The sequence below is a fragment of the Schistocerca americana genome, chromosome 3, assembly GCF_021461395.2.
Source record: "Schistocerca americana isolate TAMUIC-IGC-003095 chromosome 3, iqSchAmer2.1, whole genome shotgun sequence".
Taxonomy (NCBI): domain Eukaryota; kingdom Metazoa; phylum Arthropoda; class Insecta; order Orthoptera; family Acrididae; genus Schistocerca; species Schistocerca americana.
Window position 1 is genome coordinate 415,869,498 of NC_060121.1, and position 23,805 is coordinate 415,893,302.

Genomic DNA, 23,805 nt, shown 5'->3' on the forward strand with positions numbered 1-23,805 from the left:
ATACACGAACAGATGACAGATACTTCAATAATTACACTCTAAAGTTTGGCAATAACATTTAATCTTTGGCAAAAACATCTGACAGTCGGCAACAGAAACCAAAACATTGCATCGAAACAAGTGCTCAGTGCATAGTGCTGTGAAATGTGGGTGGGTGGGGGGATCGCGAATTGGCATTTGTAAAAAGAAGAACAACACTAAAAATGCAACAGGAGCATAATATGTAGGAAATCATCCACACAACATGTACGTACAGTTCAAAACATTACTACTTAATAGGAAATACCAACCACCAGAACTGTTTATAACCTGTAGGTACAGTGACCAAAATGTAAATTAAATAGCAAACATGTGTACATATTCCAGGCCACTGATGAAGCCTTGCCAGAAAATAAAGGCGAAACGCGTATGGCACTAAAATTATTTTATTCAGTTGCTGTCAGACGGTCTATAAGTAAAAATTATCAATATACCGCAATATTACACGCAACTGAGGAAGACAAGACTACAAAAGTTGAAGATGTCAAGTGTAATGGTATGTAGTGGACTTAAATTAGGCAGTGCTGAGGGAATTAGATTAGGACAAGACACTAAAGGCAGTAGATGAGTTTTGCCACTTAGGCAGTAAAATAACTATTGGCAAAGTAGAGCGGATATAAAATGTGGACTGGCAATGGCAAGAAAAACTTTTCTGTGGAAAAGAAATTTGTTAACATCAAATATAAATTTCAGTGGTAGGTAGTCTTTTCAGAAGATATTTGTCTGGAATATAGCCTAGTACAGAAGTGAAACATGAACGATACACAGTTCCAACAAGAAGGGAATAAATTCTTTAAAATGTAGTGCTATGAAAGAGTGCTGAAGATTGAATGGTAGATCAAATAACTGATGAAGAGTTAGTAATCAGATTGGAGAAGAAAGAAGTTTGTGGCACCACCTGACTAAAAGAAGTGATTGGTTGGTAGGACACTTCTGGAAGTTTGTGGCACCACCTGACTAAAAGAAGTGATTGGTTGGTAGGACACTTCTTGAGACACAAGGGTTGTTAGTTTTGTAATGGAGGTAAGTGTGAAGGCTGAAAATTGAAGAGGGAGATCAAGGCTCAAATACAGTAAGCAACTGCAAATAGATGTAGGTTGCAATATTTTTGCATAGATGAAGATTCTTGTACAGATGTACTAATGTGTACAGCTGGATCAAACGTCTTCAGACTGAATGTCACAACATTCTGCGTATTTCACTCTCACAGTCATGGCATTTCCTGTCTCTTGTTTGTCACGTGGATGTTCCACTCTTCTCTTACAAGTATGCTGATATCATAATTTGTTTCAAGTAGGTGGTAATTCTTAGTTACAAATGAAGCTATCTCTAAGACACATGTGCATGGACAGACAATATTCCCAATTCTTTGAAAACTGGCTTAATAATTACAGGTGGAGTAGATTGTAACATGAACTCCACTGTTCATTTTTTATGATAATATATTTTTTCTTGTGTTCTTCCCCTGAATTATACTCTCTCCAATCCTTTTTAGTACCTCCCCATACTGAATTATTTTTCTGATCTCATTATTTCTAATTTCTTCCATACTTACATCTCAAATGCCTCTAAATTCATTTTGTCCCTCTTCCTTACTGTCCATGTCTCTGCCCCAGACAAAACTACACTCTAGTCAAAACAGTTGATCAGTGTGTTTCTGGTTGTAGATTAAGTTTTTTTTTACATTGTAGCCTTTCTTTCAAGTTAAATTCCCATTGCATTTCTGATTTTTGTACCTTGATGCGTCATGTTCTCCTAGACTAAGTTTTGAATTGTTTTACTGGCTCAGTTTTGCCCTGTCATTTTATTCTGTTTACCTTCCTGTTCTAAGTCAATTACTTAATTTCCTAAATGTTCTTCTCCTTTCTTGTGATGCTACGTTTCATGCTGTATTGTCCTTCATCTTCAGCCTTTCTGTGACAGTGATCAAAGTCAATTTAAAGAAGCTTAAACTTGTGAATTGTGAAATCTGTAAAATTCCAGGATGAAATAAATTGTTCATTCATATTGGCTTTTGTATATGATTGATAACTTCTTGAAATTTTTCAATTAGTGATAGAATAGATGTCTCAAAAATAATCTGCAGAATATTTGAATGTAGGCTCTCCCAATGTATACTTTTAGTGAAAACCTCTTGGGTGTCCTTCCAGGTGGCGATGTTAAAATACCATGATGTTTTCAGGGGTGTCATACTCATCATCTTCTCTTGAAGTTAAGATATATGCTGGTGCTGTAAGTCAGAGGTGTGGTCATCCTTGACGCTACCTTCTGCTATCGCTGATTTTTCTGTCTGTGCCTATCCCACATGCCTGATATGCTCCTTGAGCATGTGCCGCTTTTGTCCAATATACTGTTGACCACATTCACAGGTAATGCTGTATATTCCAGATCCATTCATTTTTAGTGGGTCTTTCACAGAGGCAAGACACTCTTTTGACTTCAGCAATTGTCAGGAGGTGGATTTTGTATTGAATTTTTTGAGTAGTCTCACAATTTTGGCTGACAGCAGCACCAGGTATGGGAGGAAAGTGAGTCTGTTGCCTTCTTCTTCCTCTTCCTGATTTCCAGCATCTTGTCTATTCTTCAATACCCTACTAATCTGCAGTTCACTGTGTGCATTTTTGTGGAATACTTCCTTCATGATTAGTTTGTCTGGGCGCCCTATGTACCTGGGTGGTCAGCACTGTGTGCTATTGCACTGGATGGTGGCAGCTCGTTTCATGCAGGGACAGGGCTGTGTGTGTGTATTCTTCCTATATACAGATTGGCCTAGTGTAGGGAAAGGGAGAAAACAGTTCACTTCTATTTCCATAGTGAAAGCAGTATTCTGATGGATGCTGTTAAGGTGTTCCAGAAACTTACCCAATGTCTGTGTGCCAAGCTCCCGTACCATAAAAGTATTGTTACACTTGCATTTCTAGTGAGTGGTTTGAAGAGCCACCTCCTCAAATTAGTGATAACAGCATGGCGTCAAGAAGGTCTGCACATTTGACTTCCAGAACACCAAGATGCTTTGCCAAAGAACTGGCTTTTTGGAATGAGATTTTCACTCTGCAGCGGAGTGTGCACTGCTATGAAACTTCCTGGCAGATTAAAACTGTGTGCCGGACCGAGACTCGAACTCGGGACCTTTGCCTTTCGCGGGCAAGTGCTCTACCAACTGAGCTACCCGCGAAAGGCAAAGGTCCCGAGTTTGAGTCTCGGTCCGGCACACAGTTTTAATCTGCCAGGAAGTTTCATAACAACGCACACTCCGCTGCAGAGTGAAAATCTCATTCTGGAAACATCCCCCAGGCTGTGGCTACGCCATGTCTCCGCAATATCCTTTCTTTCAGGAGTGCTAGTTCTGCAAGGTTTGCAGGAGGGCTTCTGTTAAGTTTGGAAGGTAGGAGGCGAGGTACTGGCAGAAGTAAAGCTGTGAGGACGGGGTGTGAGTCATGCTTGGGTAGCTCGGTGGTAGAGCACTTGCCCGCGAAAGGCAAAGGTCCCGACTTCAAGTCTCGGTCCGGCACACAGTTTTAATCTGCCAGGAAGTTTCAACTGGCTTTTTGGCCATCGCCATAAAGGAATCCATTGAAATATAGGTTCAAGACAATATTGTCAACAGAGATGAAAGATAACTAACAAGTGCAGCATGGGACCTGGCGTTAGTGGCAATACAATGAGAGTGCAACCAGCACCATCCAATGAACAAGACACAGCCATTCTGCCCACAAGGAGGTGCAACTGGAGCACGCACTACCCCCACCACTGCAGCCTCATCCCCCTCGCCACTCGCCTGCCAGATAGTGCACAGCTGCCCATAGCCATGTTGAGGGATGATACTCCACTAGTGCAAATATTGCAGCATCCACATATCTCAATACTTCGTCAGAAGATGGTAAGTATGACACTTGTTGAAATGTTGCTGCATTTAAACACTGCCACCTGGCTGGAAATCTGGGAGCTTTTGACTAAAAAATCCACAGAATCTTAAATAATGTAACCTGATGATAAAGAAGTTGGTTAGTCCATCTCCTACAGAACTGTGTAGCAGATGGAAATAAGATAATTTCCAAACCCACTGGACATGTCAATGCAAAATGATCTCTATGAATGTCTTGTGTTTTAGTATGAAAAGTGTGAATATCCTGCTGGGATATTAGAAAGTGTTTCCTGGTCAGACCCCTGAAGTACATGAGGATCATTATGGAAGCTCTTAGAGGAACTGGATTTTCATTCATTGTCATGTTTACAAGAAAGAAATGAGACAGCATTATCTCGGCTAATCTGTTGTAGCAGTTTTCGGCCCAGTTTGACTATTTAGTTAACAGAAGGTAATCCATTAACAGTTTGAAAGTGGATTTGAGTGTGGATCAGTAGCTTAATTAATTGCATTTGGCAGACAGGGAAGACTTCAGAAACTATAGGGAAATATCATTAGTGAGTGCAGCCTTTAAGACTTTATCACATTTATTGCGAAATCGTTTGAAACTATATGCAGAAAAAATGATCAGGGAATATCAAAATGACTGTTTGAGAAATAGATCCACTACTGACGATATATTTGTAATTGGAACAGTAACCAGCTAATAAGTGCAGAGAGCCTCAAAAGAAATAAAGTTAAGGTTTTAGCATACACAGATGATATAGTACTCATTGGTAAAAGAGAAATAGAAGTTAAAAAGTTCATTGTGGAACTCTTAGAAGAATAATTCAAATTTGGCTAAAAATAAATGATCAGAAAACAAAATGTGATAGTTAAAAGCATGTAGAGATGGCCAGAGTTGATTAATGTCTGAAAATATGTTTAACAATGTTTAAGTGAACAGTAACTGTCTGTTCTACATGATTCAATGTCATCCTTATGTTTTTTTGGTGCTTGTGTCAGTTATAGATCCATGACATTCAATTACCGTTTTGTTCCAGGCTTTTTCATACTTGAAACATATAATATACTGTTGTTATAATAATTAGTTCCATATGTTTGAATTTGTTAGTATAGGCAGTGAGATGGATAATTTGCTCTACTTTTACTATGAATGTATGATATTCATAAAATGTAGTGAACATCAGCTAAGAATACTCATTTCTCCAGTGCTTTCAGAAAACAAAATGAGTTCTTTCTGTTAAGACATTTTTTATTTATCCTTTGCTTATTGACTGCAAGCCAAACCGCATCAAGTTTCATTTATGTTTTTTAACTATACTTTAAATCACATAAAAAGTCCTCAGTGTTTGTGTAACAAAAAGTTTTTATTTATGTTATTATCATTCATGTGATTGCATCACCTGTAGAATAACGACATTCCGTAGTAACCAGAGATACTCTCTAAGATAGATTTCAGTTTGTTATTTAATAACTCCCTTGTCATTGTTGATTTATTTTTCAGATATAATATAGTAACTGAAATCATACAGGCAACCAAAATTCAGAGTTTGAAAAGCTCTACAAATTTGGCGCAAACTAAGGATATATTTGGCCACATTGGTAGTAAAATTGATCTTGGTCTAAAGTTACAGGTGAGTATTTTGTACTTTGTATTATTTTTTATTTCGATTATTATTATTGTGTGCTATATTTTTGTTTGTGTGTGAAAAGTATGGGGAAAGCTGGGGGAAGGGTATTCCAGGTGGGACACATTTGGTGAGAAAAAAAGTAACAGATTGTGTGCTTTTCTTACGTTGATTATTAAGTACATTAGACTGGTAGTAAACACTGATAATATTCCTATAAAAGATGAATTTTGCTTTACAGTAGTGTTATAGAGTGTGTATAAATTTGCCAGGTTAAATCTCTGTGGAGGAACACAACAACTATCTGATTGATTTCCTCAACTTATTTCACACTGAAATTATGTGGGCTTAAAAGGGCACCATGCATGGTGTCTATAGGTATGCATTTCCAAGTTATTTTGTGAGTTGTTTGTGAATTGCTAACATGACTCATTGGCTTGTTGTTTTCTTGACACAGTTTGCATATTTACAACATTGGATTGTTTAAATGTGCTATATTTGTTCTTTTTTATTCAGAATGTAATAACAAATTTTGTGTATGAATAGTTAAAGAGTACAGCAAAACATTGGTAGTTGGTTCCTTACATCCCCTTTCTCATCCAGAGTAACAAGTGATGATGATCTAAATGGATGACCTTATTTTAAGTGGGTGTATATCTACTGCTGTGTTTCTATGAGTCTATTATCAGGAGCCCTGCACCATAACAAGAAAAACATCTTCCTTGACATTGTAACATAATTCCAACATAATGGATGAAGTTGTACTATGGTTAAGCACAGGAGTTCTGTTTAGTAGGCTTGGAATTCAGCCCCGTCCAGTCATTATAATTTACATTTTCATATGATTTCCTTAAATCTGCTGTAGACAAAAGCCAGGGTACTTTCAACAAGACTAAGGCCAATTCCTTCACATGTCTTCCAGTTGTGCTAGTGCTCCATTTCTGATGACATTAGAATGTTGAAGAAACTTTTAAAATTCATTCCTTCTTTGGTATATTCATGTTCAAAAGATGTCCGCATTCTGATCCTGTGCTGAATGCCATAACATTCCCTTTTTGATTCTTGTCCAATTTCTTTTCTATCAAAACTAATTCCTTGTCATTAATATTCTCACAGTCTGTGTGGTGTCAGACTTAAAAGACCACAATATGTGGACAGAAGAGGAGTTGACCTTATTTATTCTACAGTTGTCACTGTCCAAAAATTTGGTAAAAGTCTGAAAAAAACATTAAAAAACAAGTTTTATGCAACTTTGTTGTTGGGAGAAAAGGCTAAACAAATGTTAGTGAAAGATAAAAGAAAGATAACAGATGATTAACGCAAGAAAAATTTCAAACTTATGACAAAAGACCACAACAGGTAAACCCGAGGTAAAGATATACTGTAACAGCTAAGATTCCAGTTCCATTGTCTGGAAAGTGGTGTGTACGGTATTGATGTGTGTAAGATGAGTGACGAAAACTGGGAAGAAATAACAAGAGCAGTGATGAAAATAAGATATAAATAAAGACAAAAATAGAGTAAGGAATGGCTAGGAGTCAGCTTTACATCAAACAAATGTTATGAGATAAGAAGATAAAGAATTCTAGCCACAGGAGTAAAAGAGATGAAATCAAATGGAAAGGAAGGAAGGAATATTTTGAAGAGAGCTAACAACAAGAAGCGAAAAAGCTATGTTGTTATTTGAGCATAATGGTAAATTACTTGTTGGGGTGCCAGTTGCTGTCTCTACTTGTAGATACTGGAAGCACTTAAGTATAGAGAGGGTGGTGAACGCACAGCTGAGATGCGTGTAAATAAATGCACTTCGTCCCTGCTGCTACGTTCATCTACATCTACATCTATACTCTGCAAACCACTGTGAGGTGCATGGTAGTGGGTACGTCCCATTGCACCAGTTATTAGGGTTTCTGCCTGTTCCATTCACATATAGAGTGGAGGAAGAATGATTGTTTGAATACCTGTGTGCATACAGTACTTACTCTAATCTTTTCCTCATGAGCCCTATGTGAGCGATAGCTAGGTGGTTGCAGTATATTCCTTGAGTAATCATTTAAAGCTGGTTCCTGAAACTTTGTTAACAGACTTTCTCGGGATAGTTTTCGTCTATCTTCAAGAGTCTTCCAGTTCAGTTCCTTCAGTATCTCTGTGACACACTCCCATGGATTAAACAAATCCGGTGACCATTGGTGTTGCCCTTCTCTGTATATGTTTAATATCCCTTGTTAGTCCTGTCTGGCATGGTTCTCATACACTTGAGCAATATTCTAGAATGGCTTGCACGAGTGATATGTAAGCAATCTTTTTTGTCAACTGTTTGCACATTCCCAGTATTCTACCGATAAACTGAAGTCTACCACCTACTTTACCTATGACTGAACCTATGTGATTATTCCATTTCATATCCCTACAAAGTACTACACCCAGGTATTTGTATGAGTTGGTTGATTACAACAGTGACTCATTGATATTGTAGTCATAGGATACTATGTTTTTTGTGAAGTGCACAATTTTACATTTCTGAACATTTAGAGCAAGTTACCGATCTCTGCACCATGTTGAAACCTTATCAAGATCTGACTGAATATTTATGTAATGATGAAAATAATCAATTACAGACAATATAATGTAAGTAAATAGATAAAAAAAATCCACTCACCAAGTGATGGCACACACAAAAAGATTTAATTTTCGCAATCTTTGGAACCAGAGGCTGCTTCTGGCAGAACAGTAGAAGGGGAAGGAAGAGGTGTGAAGGAAAAGGACTGGAGAGGTTTAGGGAAAAGAGTACATTTCAGAAAAGTCACCCAGAACCCCGGGTCAGGAAAACTTACTGGATGGGATGAGAAGGAATTCCTTCTCATCCCATCGGGTTAAGTATGCCCTGACTCGGGGTTCTGGGTGGCTTTTCTGAACTGCACACCTTTCCCTTAACCTCTCCTGTCCTTTTCCTTTACTCTCCTTCCTTCCCTTTCAAATCTTCTGCCAGAAGAAGGATCCACTGGTCCCGAAAGCATGTAAAAGTTAGACCTTTATTTGTGTGTGTTCTCCTGGTGCCGCATGGTGAGTAGATTTTTTATCTATCCATTTGAATATATATGGAGCTTCTTTTAGATAGTACTTCATTTTAGATGACTCTTTCATCTGCAAAGGCATGATTTTACTGTTAATACTGTCTGCAAGATCATTAATATACAACATAAACAGCAAGGGTCCCAACACATTTCCCCAGGGGCACACGTGAAGTTACTTATATACCTGACAATGACACTCCATCCAAGATAACATGATGTGCCCTCCCTATCAAAAAGTCCTCAAGCCAGTCACAAATTTCCCTTGATCTCCCCCTACGGTTGTACTTGCGATAATAAGCATAGGTGAGTGAAACCCTTTTAGAAATCAAGAAATACTGCATCTACATGGTTGCCTTGATCCAACACTTTCAATATGTCATGTGAGAAAAAAAGTGTTGGATTTCAGATGATTGAGGTTTTTGAAATCCATGCTGGTTAGGCTTGAGGAAGTCATTCTGTTCAGTGTTCATCCCAGAGAATGTTGAACAGCAAGTTTTTGGATGTTATCCATGTAAACATCATGCATGTGGCCAATCATTTTTGATTTGAACTTAGTGGTTCTCATATCAATTGAAAACTGGGTGAATTGAAGGCAACATTCACTCTCTCTCAGATTACTGTCAGTTTGATGTATCATCAAATGGGGAATTTGACCAAAATATTCAATAAACATTTTATGTTAAATAACTTCATACAGATGATGAAAATTATTATATTTTTCTTATTATATTTACTGTTAAAAACTTCTTAATTCTGGCAGTGGCTAAATGTACAGTTTTACTGAACCTCTATCTGAATCTTAATTGTTTTCAAGAGGACTGATTTACTTTAACTTTTTTAATGATCTAAAACTTATTTGTGTGACTGACGTAACACAACTCACATGTCTAGGTCTTAAGTATGTTGTGCATTGACCCTCCACAAAGACAACTAGAGCAACAGCAAAAGTTAATCTCCTGTTTATAGACACATAAGTAAAATTTTGCAAATTCTTGGTGGAGTGGAGATAAAATTGACCATATTTTCTCGAATGGTTCTTTTATGAACAAAAACTATTCACAATGTAGCAAGAATGTGAACTAATGAGTGCAGCAACAATGTTACACAATGTATGCAGCAAAGTTTCTCTATAACACTCTAATGGTGGAGTGAGGAAGTCATTGTTTCAAGTGTCGGTACGTTAACATGTGAATTTGTCACATAGGTTGCAATTCTGTTTGTTTCATCATACAAGTGAGATCGTAAGAGTTGTCAATGTGGAAAAGCCACATGTGTGTGGATGTAAGTTGGGTGAATTGAAGAACTATATTCTGGATGTTTTAGAACTCTGTCAAGAAATTTTAAATGGGAAAACGAGCATTAACAAGGTTACCCGGGTGTATAAAATTTGCAAAAGGATCTGTTATGAATGGGATCCATAGTTGTTATGGTCGTTATGGTAAAGTAGATGGTTGATCAGTCAGTTTTTAGGCCTAAAGAAGAAGAGTGTTTGTTTCTTCAGAATTTCATAATGCAAGTTTGTGATCATATTGTTTTTGTCTTTAAACTTTTATCATGTCAGATTTATTTTTCTGTTGTTGATAAAGTTTCAGAACAATTAAAGTCACTCTGTAGTGATAAATAATTCCAATTATCACATAACAGAGAATTGGTCAACTTCACCCCCAGGAAGGGTGAAGTTAACTGAGGCAGTTTGTTTTTAAATTATACAATCTTCTTGAGCAAAAGGTAATAAAGACCAAAAATTTTATTGCTACAGCTGTATACCCAGGCTTTGAAAGAAAAAGCAATATATTAATTTTATAGTTTAGAGAAATATTTAAGTTTGAAGATCAGGATTGATAGACTTCACCCCATTTGGTGGTATGCTTTGCCAGTTACAATGCTAGAGTGTGTAGTACAAGTAGTGAAATGAATTTAATAGTTCCATATTGGTTTGATATATTAGACAAGGATGCATATTTAAGGGTAATATTCAGACTACAGCTTCAGATATTAATCTGTCATTCAAGGTGAGTTTCAAATAATAATCGTCCACTGTCATGACAACAGCCCACATATCTTGTGACAAGATCCAGTGATGATTACCATCTTTAACTGAAACCAGTAACGAATGAAGAGTAGAGAATTTTTATACATGTAAAGCTGCTGTCTGAATATTATAACTGTTAACATTTGCAAAGCTCTCCTGTTTCTGAAAGAAAAATAGACAATTAGTGTTTGAGATATCCATATTCTTGAAATATGTCTTAAATGTTAGATGTACAGTGGCAGATAACCTTTCTACAATTTTCTGTTTAGCTCCTGTTGGGGCCTTGACTTAATTCTTTGTTTATTTTATGTTTTTTTCATTTCGTATGTTCCTTTTTCAGCCAAAAATTAAAATGCTACAAATATTCAGGAAGCTCAGAATCAGACATGGTTTCTTTGTTTTCGAACTTTTTGCACCTTTAAGTCTTACTCCTTTGCTCCTAATAACTGCTAAGACAGTCTGTTTTCATCTCACGTAGTGTAATTCATCAATTTTTTATTTTCACATTTTGCATGTATGAAATTTCTTTGTGTTGTCAATGCATTTCCAGTTGCAAAGTTTGATGGATTATGATTGTCATTAGAAGTAATCAATTTTGGAATAATGGCAATGACACACAAATATGTATGTGGTTTTCATTCTCTCTTTAGAGATTTTTTTGGGTTGTGGAAGAATTGCTTTCTCAAGAAAAAGGTATTAGTGCAGTTAGTATACAGTAAGAAAATACTGGTACCTAACTGCCATCAGTGCTAAAGTGATGCTTAGATAAATTAATACAATCTCAAGTATGCTGCATAATTTAATGATACCTGACAAGATGGTTTGAAATGTACCTCTTACATTACTAATTTAACAACTCTGGTTGCTTCCTAATATAGTGTTGGAACCACTGCTTTTATAATTGATGTACTATATTATAATACTTAACACAGATTCAACACAAATCTTAACAAATGCATTTATTATGAATAGCTCTATTGCTTGTTTCCATCAGTGTATTTTAGATTGTTTCTTTTTCAGGCAAGACAAATGAAGCGTTACATGAATCAACTAACTTATGCTAAAGCACAATGTGAGAAACGTTTAGTGAGCCTTGGCTGGACAGATTATGCTGTTGAAGAGGCAGTTGAAGCTGCAACTGTTGAAGCAAGAAAGGTAGATCTCAGAACTGTGCAGTTACTTTGCGTGACAGTCACACATGAGAGTAATAATGTGGTTTGGTGTGATCACTTGGAATATGTTGTTTGCATAATTAATGGGAGCATCACATGCTGAAAAGATTGTTGGCATAAAGTGTTGCTAGACAGGTTTGACAGTCATGGTTTGAGGAATTGATATTAGGCTGAGGCTTTGGAAAAATGTCATAATACCTTTTACTGATTTTCCAGGTGAGAACAAGTCGCTTTTCTAGACAATGTTCTCTCAACGTTCATCATGTTGATACATAAGTATCTGTAATGAAGCCACAACATGCCTGTACTTACCTCAGCTCAGTATAGCCAATAGATACACAAAACAGAACAGAAAATTTACGTATCCTAGCTTTCAGAACTTTGTTCCTTCGTCAGGGAGGAGAGAGGTTCCCCTCTCTCCTCACTGATGAAGGAACAAAGTTGTGAAACTTAGGATACGTAAATTTTCTGTTCTGTTTTGTGTATCTATCAACTGTACTGAGCTGAGGTAAGTGCTGGCCAGCCCCTCTATCTCTTTGTTAGTATTTGTTTCCCATCTTTATATGAGATTTTCCATTAATCATTTAGAAGCCACAACATGTAATTTTCAAAAGGCACAATGCCCAATGTTGTTAGAAATTCCCAAGGAACACAGAACTCCTAGTTTTCTGAACAGTATGATCCTTCCATAATGAATATTACACTCTGCAGAGAAGTGTGCACTGTTTCGAAACTTTGTAGCAGATTAAAACGGGAACAGGAAATTTCAAAACAATGCACACTTCTCCGAAGAGTGGGAGATTCATTCTGGAAACAACCACTGAGCTGTGGCAAAGTCACTTCTCTTTGATGTCCTTTCTTCCAGGAGTGCTAGTCCTGCAATATGTGTAGGAGAGCCTCTGGGAAATTTGGAAAGGAGGATAGAGGTACCTGCAAAAAATAAAGCTGTGAGCATGGGCCTTCAGTTGTGCCTGAAGAGCTTAGTACTAAGATCATTGCCTCCAAAAACCAGGTTTCTAGTTTTGACACCCTGTCTGGCACACAGTTCCTATCTGCCAGGAAATTTCAGTAGGTTCCTTATTCAGAGAGGACAGGGAAATTAGTTTAACTCCTCTCTCCTTCACGAAGATCATATAGCCAACCTTTTTGTCTCTGCGATTTTAACAATTTCTTACATGCAGTTTTAATTTTTACATAACACACAATGTGTACCTTCGTTCCATGCTTTTACGTTATGCTTCATTGATCTAGTAATGTGGTTTCCACAATGTTGACAACTTTTCAGTTAAATTACTAGCAGATTACACACTTTGAAGTCATTTGATGAACCAAGTGTAAGTTGAATCAAGTGCAGACACCTTTCCATGAATGATATTAGCACTGGCATCACTTTTGGGTGCAATTCAGAATCTGTTGCATAGTTTATAATGAAGTGTGCCAATCTCAGTTTTCTACACTTTGAAGACATCAGTGTTCGTTCCTGATCAAGACTGTAGTAGCATGAATGTGTAGTTGTTTGTCAATTATCACTTGCTGCAGAACTAGCTATTTCAAGCAATCTGTAGCTTTTGTTGTTTGATGATTTGAAAACTTTTACTGTAAATACCCTGAAGTGCTAAAGGAACTAGTATAGACATGCGTATTCAAATACAGAGATATGTAAATAGGATAAGGCCCTGCGGTCAGCAATGCCTATATATGACAACAAGTATCTGGCACAGTTGTTAGATTGGTTACTGCTGCTACAATGGCAAAATTTCAGTGAGTTTGAATGTGGTATTATAGTTGGCATGTGAGCAATGGGACACAGCATCTCCAAGGTAGCAATGAACTGAGGATTTTCCCATATGAACATTTCACAAGTGTACCACGAATATCAGGAATTTGGAAAAATATCAAATCTCTGACATCACTGTGGCTGGAGAAAGAGCCTGGAAGAATGGGACCAATGATGACTGAAGAGAATCATTCAGTGTGATGGAAGTGCAACCCTTCCGCAAATTGCTGCAGATTTCAATGCTGGGCCATCAACAAGTGTCAGCATGCGAACCAATCGACGAAACATCAATAAGGGCTTTCGGAGCTGAAGGCCCACCCATGTATCCTTGATGACTGCTTGACACAAAGCTTTACGCCTCGCCTGGGCCTGTCAACACCGATGTTGGACTGTTGATAACTGGAAACATGTTGCCTGGTGGACGAGTCCCATTTCAAATTGTATTGCGCGGATGGATGTGTACAGGTATGAAGACAACCTCATGTGTCCATGGACCCTGCATGTCAGCAGGGGACTATTCAGGCTGGTGGAGGTTCTGTAATGGTGTGGGGCATGTGCAGTTGGAGTGATGTGGGACCCCTGATACATTTAGATATGATTCTGACAGGTGACACTTACATAAGCATACTGTCTGATCACCTGCATCCATTAATGTCCATTGTGCATTCTGACGGACTTTGGAAATTTGAGCAGGACAGTGCAACACCTCACACATCCAGAATTGCCACAGAGTGGCTCTCCTAAATTTAAACAATTCCGCTGACCACCAGACTCCCCAGACATGAACATTATTGAGCATCTCTAGGGCCTTGCAACGTGCTGTTCAGAAGAGATCATCATACTTTTACGGATTTATGGACAGCCCTGCAGGATTCATGGTGTCTATTACCTCCAGCACTACTTCAGACATTAGTTGAGTCCATGTCACATCATGTTGCGGCACTTCTGCGTGCTTGCAGGTGCCCTGCATGATTTTGGGTAGATGTACCAGTTCCTTTGGCTCTTCATTATATTTCTGCTGAATGTACATGGTCTTAAAATACCTTGGACATTTAAAATATTGTAGTATTGTATGAAATCAGTCCAATTTCCTTGTGAGGAGATGTCATATTATTGATCACATGTTGGCACATTTTTAAATGACTCGTAGTAAGGCCCTTGTACTCAAGACACATTGTGAAATGGTGCAGAGCATGCATTTAGTGCTTGAAGAAAGGGTCTACATTTTTCGTGCAGATGCAGGAACAGAAACTGTAATTATAGAATTAGAACTGAAATTTGTTTACTCAAGTGTAGGTTATGGCACTCTGTCGATGCACACAGTAATTTAATAAACACTATTGTATACGGTTAAACCTACTGAACAGTTATGTTTGATTAGAATATGTATTATTAGAAATCATAACTTGAAATTTCTTTCCTACTATTGGGTAAGCAAGTTAGAAGTAACATGTTTTTTGTATAATTTTTCTGTAGGCAGTTCTTACATCATGACTATGACATTTTATCATCAAATTTTTATAAATTTCAGTTTCTGGTCTCTGAAATTTGTGTTTTTATTACTGGAGGCCCCCATTTATTAATCTCAATTTATCTTAGTTTTATCATTTTCTTAGAAAACCATCCTTTTCTGCTCTGTTTACATTAGGCATTCCTTCACTTCTTTTTCTTTCTTACATGTTGGATTTGGTAATGTATAGTCAGTGTGCTATTTGCACTTATCGGTTGTACTTTTTACAGATGTTGTCTTTACATGAAGTACTTGGCACTGTGGTGGGTAGAGAACATCTGATGCAGTACCTGGAACAAGTAGGTAGCAAGGCACTGCTTAGTTATTGGAATGCTGTTGAAGAACTACGGCAGGCAAAACGGAGTGACCTTCACCAGCTTGGTACTGAAATATTCTACACCTATATAAACACGCCATCACCAGAAATTCGAGTTGACAAGGTAGGATAGTAAACAGGCAACTTACATCACTGTTAAAAAAGCAGAATGAAGTTGTGCCCCCCCCAAAAGGCAGAAGCGCTGCATCATTGACAGTTACACAAACAAGAGGTACAGTGCTTTGCTTTGCTACCTTTCAGAATGAAATTCCTTTTTCAAGCTTGTAGGATAAACATGTGCCCACGCTTGTCTCCTACAAGCTTGAGAAAGGAATTTCATTCTGACAGATGGAAAAACGAAGCGCTAGACCTATTGTTTATGCACCTGTCAACGATGCAGCGCTTATGCCTTTTGGTGAGTTGTCTCCTTTATTCCTAAATATTTTTTCTAAAACTTTGTTCTTTTGCTGAAGAAGTAACATATGATTGTTTTCTGAACTTTAGCTCATTCAAGTAGATCTGTCAGTTTACTTACAGCCATTAAGTAATTTTTAGTTTATGTAACTTCTCATGATCTTTTGTATAACATCTGCAGTATTAACAATGAAAATAATTAATTATTGACAATATAGTGTAACTGGATAGATAAAAAAATCTACTCACCATGTGATGGTAGGAGAACACTCACACAAAATGGTTTAACTTATGCAAGCTTTTGGAGCAAGTAGCTCCTTCTTCCGGCTGAAGAGCTGAAGGGGAAGGAAGAGGAATGAAGGAAAAGGACCAGAGAGGATTTAGGAAAGGAGCAGTAAATATTCCAGGAATGTTGTTAGGAGACAACTTTGATTGTTATTTTACAGTTCCTGTTACCATTTTTTAAATTAAGCAATGTTGCAAATGGTGGACTTTTCAGTTTAGATTTGTGTATGGAAAGATCATATGGGGAGAGATCTAATGACATAATGTATACATAAACGTCCATTAACTGCAGCTATGAATTTCAGACATGGTGTTTCAAAGTAGAAATATATAATGGTACACAGTAGAATATATTGTAGATTTACTTTTTCCATATTTCATACTGAATGTACAATTGGAAAGTCTATTGTTTCATTCATAGAAATAAACAAAATTATTTATTGCCACATACATGTTCCAGTATCATTAATGTGACCACCTGTCAAAAGCCTATATAACAAACTTTTGCAACACAGACGTGCAGGAAAAGTGTCACTGAGGTTATGGAAGGTGCCGACAGGGATGTGGAACCATGCCGACTCCAGTGTGCCATGGGCAGCTGGACTGGGTGTCAACTGGGTGTCACGGTTGAGGAATCACAGCATGAACAGCCTGAACGATGTGATCTCACAGATTCCCTATTGGATTTAAATCTAAGGTGTCTGTTAGCCATGGGACTATAGTAAACTCATCCTGGTGTTCCTTAAACTACGCTGTACACTGTGAGCTGTGTGACACCTTGCATTGTCCTCCTGGTAGATGTAGTGCTGTGGGAAAACAAACTGCATGTAGGGGTGGATCTGCTTCCCAAGGTTAGATGCATACTTGTGTTTGCCCATTGCGGCTTCCCGAATAATGAGATCACCCAGGGAATGCCACGGAAACATTTCCCAGCCCTTAATGCGCCCTCCTCTGGCCTGGACCCTTCCAACAATTGTTGCAGTGCCGTTCCCGCCCAAGGCCCTCTGTCAGATGGAACATGAAATGTGATTCATCTGAAAGGCCACTTGTTGCCACACGGATACCCAGCTGCGGTACTGGAATGCAACTTACAGCCTTCGTCGCTGATGAACAGCAGTCAGCATGGGTGCATAAACCAGGCACCTGCTGCAAAGGCCGATACACACCAGCATTTGCTGTACAGTCATTGAGGAGACACTATTGGTAGCCCCTTAGTTCATTTGGGTGGTCAGTTGCTCAACAGTTGCATGCCTTCTTGCCCATATGCATCTCTGCACCCATCGTTCACCACTGTAATCTGTGGCCTGTGATGCACTACTGTTGCTTTGTTGCTGGGTTTGTATAGCGCTATTTTGCCATGCACACTATACTTTAACCACAGTAGCATGTGAACAGTTTACAAACCAACCATTTTGGAGGAGCTTCTACCCTTGGCCCGAAAGCCAATGACAATGCCCTTTTGGATATCAAACAAATCGGTCTGTTTCTGCATCCCTCTGCCATGCTTTATATACCCTCCACTGCTAGTGCTGCCATTTGCTGTCTGTGAGTGGTTATTGCACGTTGGCATCAAACATAGGTGGCGGTCTTATTAGTACAACTGGACCTTGTAGTTGAAGGTTGTTATGTTTAAAGAACTGTTAATGTTGGGCTTCAGATCTCTGGAAAAATGATGTTAATTGCACTTGTTCAAGAAGTATGTTTACTTCAGTGCCGTGTAGAGCTCTCTAACATCTACTAATGGCAACAAAGTCACCGTACTTGAGAGAAAACCTTTACTAATATCAGTAAAATGTCATTACCGTTGAATCATCGGATGGTTCACACACTGTCCTGGGAAATGTATACTCCTTGTCAAGTTACATAATACTATTTGACGTGTCACATATTCTGCTTATAGTGACTGGTATGTTCATTTTGTATTCTGTTCTTGTATTCATTATTTCTCAAATACTTTCAGCCAATCTTGAAGAGAATGGAGGCATTTCTCTTAGGTGATACAGGACCAGAAGTATTTTATGAGGTACAGGCTCAGATATTGGCCAACTTGGAAGAAAAAATATTCCCCTCATTTATTGTGAGTGATGTATATCCAAAAATGTTACTTGCTATGGAGAACCATGATGAAACAGATGAAGCAGTTGATGGTAAGTGCTTTCCTTATTGATTCCTTATTCAATGCAACTACTCTCACTTATGCAATATTGCTATTCTGTGTGTGTGTTTGGGTACCATTTTATATTAGGGTGCCATAGAGCAATGAAAATAATTCTTGAAACAGTGATTGATTGCATTTGTACATGACTTCGTGGTTAGTTTCTTGAAGGCCGCCCCCCCCCCCCCCCCCCACCCCCACCCTCTCCTCCACAACCCATGGTCAGAGACTAACGAAGTGTCATTCAAAAGGAGTACAGTTTCTGACTGTTACTTTATTGAAGTTAATTTTGTTTTCCTTAATCAGTGCAGATAAAGGTGAAAATAGTTTATTCAGCGAAACCTAGGTGGTCAGATTTTATTTCAGGGATGTGCTAAAAGACAGTGCTGAATTAATCTTGAGAGGCAGTGTAATACTCTACTAGTCTAAACATTAAGATACGTTTCAAGCACACAATATTACAAAATCTCTTGCTCCTGCTTTGTAATGCATCCCTGTTTCAGGAATATCTACCCCTTAGTGCTCCACTTAATACTGTTGAAAAATAAATTTGTATGGAAGACTGTTGTGGTGATAATGGAGTGTTTCGTTTAGGACATCTCATTAGCCCCAGAACTCTAAGACTGAGTCTGAGTAAACAAGCTTATTTGGTTGAGCTTTAAGGTGCTTTAATAGGTGTAGCCCTTTTGGAGATCGTACACCTTTCCTTTTCCACCTTGAAAACTGTTACATCCAACTAGTTTTGTGGCGATTAATAGTGAAAACAGATGTCTTGAGGACAGTTCGTGGTTTTTACATGCTTGGAGCAGGTCAGCTGGAAGAAAAAATCCAAAGATAACTGCGGATCCAGTTTTGAACCTTTGATTAATTATACAAGAGTTACACACTCAAGTCACCAGAGTACATGGTTGTGGACATAATGGGCAAATTGTAAATTGTTTTCTGATCCATTGAACAAGCTCAGGAATCTTCAGTGCACCAATTGTTTGCCAAAAGGAAATGAGAATAGTGTCAGAACCTAAACAATGAGAGTTACTGCCAGTGTGAGCCAAGACCTGCAATTAACTGTGCGTTGTGTCCTTAGTACCTACTTGCAGAGTTACATCAGTTCTGGTGAGATCCTTTTGGTGAACCCTGTGTTTCCTGCGGAAACTGCTATTTACCAATAGGAGCTCCATAACCAGTTTAACATTGGAACTCCCAATAAATAGTGATTCCTTCTGCTCTTTTACTTACCTGGATTTTAGAAAAGTATCAGTATCAACAGAAGTGTTCTTATAAGGAACAGTAGTTGTTATAAATAACAGATAGTGTCATACATTCATTTTTAAGATGGCCGGAGACAACTAAATGAGCATGCTTATAAACTTGATGCTGAATGTCATCAACTTGCAAAAGCACTCACACCCATACCTAAGTGGTTACTACCCTTGTTTACCTTTCACCCTAAAGTTCATGACATTGAAACTTGTGCTTTATAATCACAGCAATTCATTATCCAACTTCATGAGCCATTTCCTCTATGATGTCACAATACCCTGGTTTATGATATTCTTAATCTGTGATTTCACATAGACTTCAACTGTGAAGTTGACACTTTCCCCCTGTCACATACAGGCGTCTTCCATAGCTCTTTCTTCAGTGTTATTGTATCCAGGACTGCATGGCCATGGATTTTTATATTTTTTCTTTATTCCCTTTTACTATTTTTGTAACTGAATTTCTTAACACATACCTCTTTCAAATAACTTCTGGGAATTCAGCCAGGTAACACTTTCAGCGACCGTCGATATTTCCGCGGGAGAACACCCCGCCATTTTCAAGGCAAATGGCGGGGTGTTCTCCCGCCGAAAGTGTTACCTGGCTGAATTCCCGGAAGTTATTTGAAAGTTGTATATGCCAGGAGAAACTCAGGTCTCACATACCTCTTTCTCTTTCCGGTCGTATTAGCAGCATGACATATGATTCTAAAAGGCGAATGGTGCAAGGTGGTGGCTCAGTGCTTAGCACCCTATACTCACAAATGGAAAAGTGATGGTTCAAATCCCCATCTGCCCATCCTGACTTAGGTTTTCCTCAATTGCCCTAAATTGCTCCGCGCGAATGTCAGAATTGTTCCTTTGAAAAGGACACGGTTGATTTCTTTCGCCATCCATTCATAATCTGAGCTTGTCTCTGTGTCTTATGCACATGCTGTTGAAGGACGTTAAACTCTAATCTTCCTTCCTTCTAGAAGGAGAGGTATTTTTGTGAAGAGTCCATAGTGCTAGCTCAAGTTATGTATGTTGGTATATATGATTACAAACCCCAGAATCTCAGCAGCACAACGAAACTCTAGGCCTAGTGGTGTGGTGCAATGGTCAATGCTAGTTTGCAATGAGGAGGAGAGTAGTTCAAATTCTTGGTGGTATATTTTTAGGTTTTATACCAAGTTAGCAATTTCAGTTTGTAAGCATTATTTTGATGACTGAGTTAATTGTCTCCTTCTCTAAGATGTGGTCATTTAAGTGTTCACTGCCTATACTATAACTGTACTGCAAGCTACTGTTGTTGTTTTACCCCTGTTTACAGCAAAGTTTGAATTCCAGTATTTGTTAAGCTTTCTATTCACATTTGGTTTCCTACAGCTAAGCTGTTATTTTGTGAAATTCTTATCTCTCTCTGTTTTCTGCATCCGGTACACGAGGTGACTGATAAAAGAGTTTAATGATATGACTGCTAGAACCTAAACCTTGTGTAAATTGAAACATCTATATCTAGTTGTAATGTTTCCTGATACCCATACTTGGCTTTCTCCTAAATTATTCTCTCTCACCTGCAACTGTCAGTTAGGTTTATTTTATGTGCTATCATACAGTATCTAAATGCATTTGTTGACTGTATGATCATCAGAATCTGTGATGGCAAATGTTGCCATGCTGGACTCTTGTATATGTATATAAATCACGTTTACAACCTTTTACTTCAGAGCGCAGAGGTCATACATATAATTAAATTTCTATGATTAGCGTCATGAATATGGCAGCACGTCACAAGATTAAAATCACTAAAAGACATAATCATACTCAGGCTGTGACTGAACATCAGTTTTATAAACATTATCCTCAGCCCACACCCAGTTTGTTGGTATGAGTACCCATTCCTTTGGAGCGCTGTAGGTAGCGTAGTTCTTAAGCAGGTAATACATGACAATCTGTCACGAACGGTACTGGTCTAGCACGACAGCCATCTAGTGATAGAATGGGTGAAACTATGAAAATTAGCAGACACAATATTCGCGCACCAGAATAGACAGCAGTTCTAAACTGCCATCAATCCGCTCATGCACGCTAGGGCACTAGGTTGTGATAAATCACGCATGTGTAGAAGGGGGGGGGGGGGGGAGGGGGAACCTCAGTGCTTTCTGCTTATTTGTTTATTGTTTGGTGGCTAGTATTTCAGTTTTTGTGTTGGGGATTTTCCGCCTTTTTTCAGTAAATAGGTTTTCATAAATGCAGAAAAAAACTTTCTTATATACTAACTTTATGTGAAAGCATTTTTTCTTTAGATTACTTCGTATTATCAAAATGAAATGGAGCGAAGAGGCATTAAGCATCTTAATTCACGCATACAACAGGGAAAGGTGTGTATATGACCTGCTGTATCATAATAAGGCACGTTGGCAATCGTTTCTTTCTGAGTAGTATGCGTATAACGTTCCATGGTGATTTTCGATTTGTATCTTAATGCCTTAGCTTGTGAAAGTTCATGTTTGATTTTATAGCATCTCTTACTGTATTTCAGCATGCCAGAAAAGAAAAACTGGCAGTGATGGCAAGAAAGTCCGTGCAGTTTTGCCCAGTGCGACAGACAAAGACTGCAAAACTCTGAGTAGGCACGTTGCATTCCGTTTTCCAAACTTAAAAAAAAAAACCTTTAAGTATTGGTCCTTTAAAATGTTGCAAATTGCAGTGCATACACCCACAACTACATTTGAAATGGTAGGCTGTACTATTCTGTGGCTGAAAGCCAGACACTTAAAAAATTCCCGAGTCACCAGGAAACATAATGTTACAATCAGCCTGCAACATAACAGGGCATGTACTGGTATTTTATCAGTGATCTAGTTTGGTATGATCACAAAACATATAAATATACGAGGATTGGAACTTTAATAGTGGCAACTATTTGTTTACAGATCGTACAAAATAGATACATGTTTCAAAGTTTTACTGACCTTCAAAGTGGTCACCAGCATTGTGTATAACCCGTTGCCAGTTGTGTTGACAGTTCGATCAGCACAGTCTATTGCCCAACGAATTTGTAGCAGTTCTGAAGCGAATGCCGTGAGTGTTTTCTTCAGTTTACAAATTGAGTTGAACTCACAGGGGCTTAATCAGGGAAGTGCAGTAGGTGGTATAGCACTTAGCAGCCCTATCTGTCAAATAAATCAGTAGCAACTTGCACTTTATGTGCTTGAGCATTGTCGTGCAAAATGATGGTCAGGTCCTGCAGAAAGTGTCATCACTTCTGTCTCTAAGCTGTTCGTAGGTTGTGTTCCAATAATGAACAGCATAGAGACAGACGTGATGACACTTTCTGCAGGACCTGATCATCATTTTGCAGGACGATGCTCAAGAACGTCCAGTTCAGGCTGTTGCTGATTTGTTTGACTGATGGGGCTGCTGAGTGCTAGACCACCTACTTCACTCCCCTAACTTAAGCCCTCATGAGTTCAACTCGATTTCTAAACTGAAGGAAACACTTTACGGCGTTCACTTCAGAACTGCCACAAATTCATGGGCAGTAGACTGCGCCGCTCAAACTGTCAACACAACTGGTGCTGCTAAGAGTATCCTACGACTTCCACATCATTGGCAGTGGGTTATACACAATGCTGGTGACTACTTTGAAGGTCAGTAAAACTTTGAAACACGCATCTATTTTGTATGAGCTGTAAATAAATAGTTGCCACTATTAAAGTTCCAACCCTTGTATAATTTGATTCTGACTTTCGAGAAGGTGGGATAGTCTCCCTCATAACTGTGTCACACTTGCTAATTCCATCTTCTGTCATAGACAGCAGCTTCTCGAAACAGGCCATGTCCATCCTCATGAAGTTCCGAAATCCTTGTGGATCTTTGGGTCTCAGTTATGTCATGTTGTTGTTGTGGTCTTCAGTCCAGAGACTGGTTTGATGCAGCTCTCCATGCTACTCTATCCTGTGCAAGCTTCTTGTCTCCCTCTATGAATTTTACCCTCTACGCTGCCCTCCAATACTAAATTGGTGATCTCTTGATGCCTCAGAATATGCCCTACCAACCGATCCCTTCTTCTACTCAAGATGCACCACAAATTTCTCTTCTCTCCAATTCTATTCAGTACCTCCTCATTAGTTATGTGATCTACCCATCTAATTTTCAGCATTCTTCTGTAGCACCACATTTCGAAAATTTCTATTCTCTTCTTGTCTAAACTATTTATCGCCCACGTTTCACTTCCATACATGGCTACACTACATACAAATACTTTCAGAAACGACTTCCTGACACTTAA

General features: G+C 38.4%; 1 protein-coding gene across 1 annotated transcript in view; it reads left to right on the forward strand.

Moving 5' to 3' along the window:
• Nucleotides 1-23,805, forward strand: part of LOC124606844 (sorting nexin-25) — a 171,784-nt gene that overhangs the window by 35,781 nt on the left and 112,198 nt on the right. Inside the window, exons 7-10 of the mRNA XM_047138920.1 lie at nt 5,412-5,541; nt 11,662-11,796; nt 15,331-15,540; nt 18,076-18,262. Of these exons, the coding sequence (XP_046994876.1) occupies nt 5,412-5,541; nt 11,662-11,796; nt 15,331-15,540; nt 18,076-18,262 (662 nt within the window). The remainder of the gene's footprint in view (nt 1-5,411; nt 5,542-11,661; nt 11,797-15,330; nt 15,541-18,075; nt 18,263-23,805) is intronic.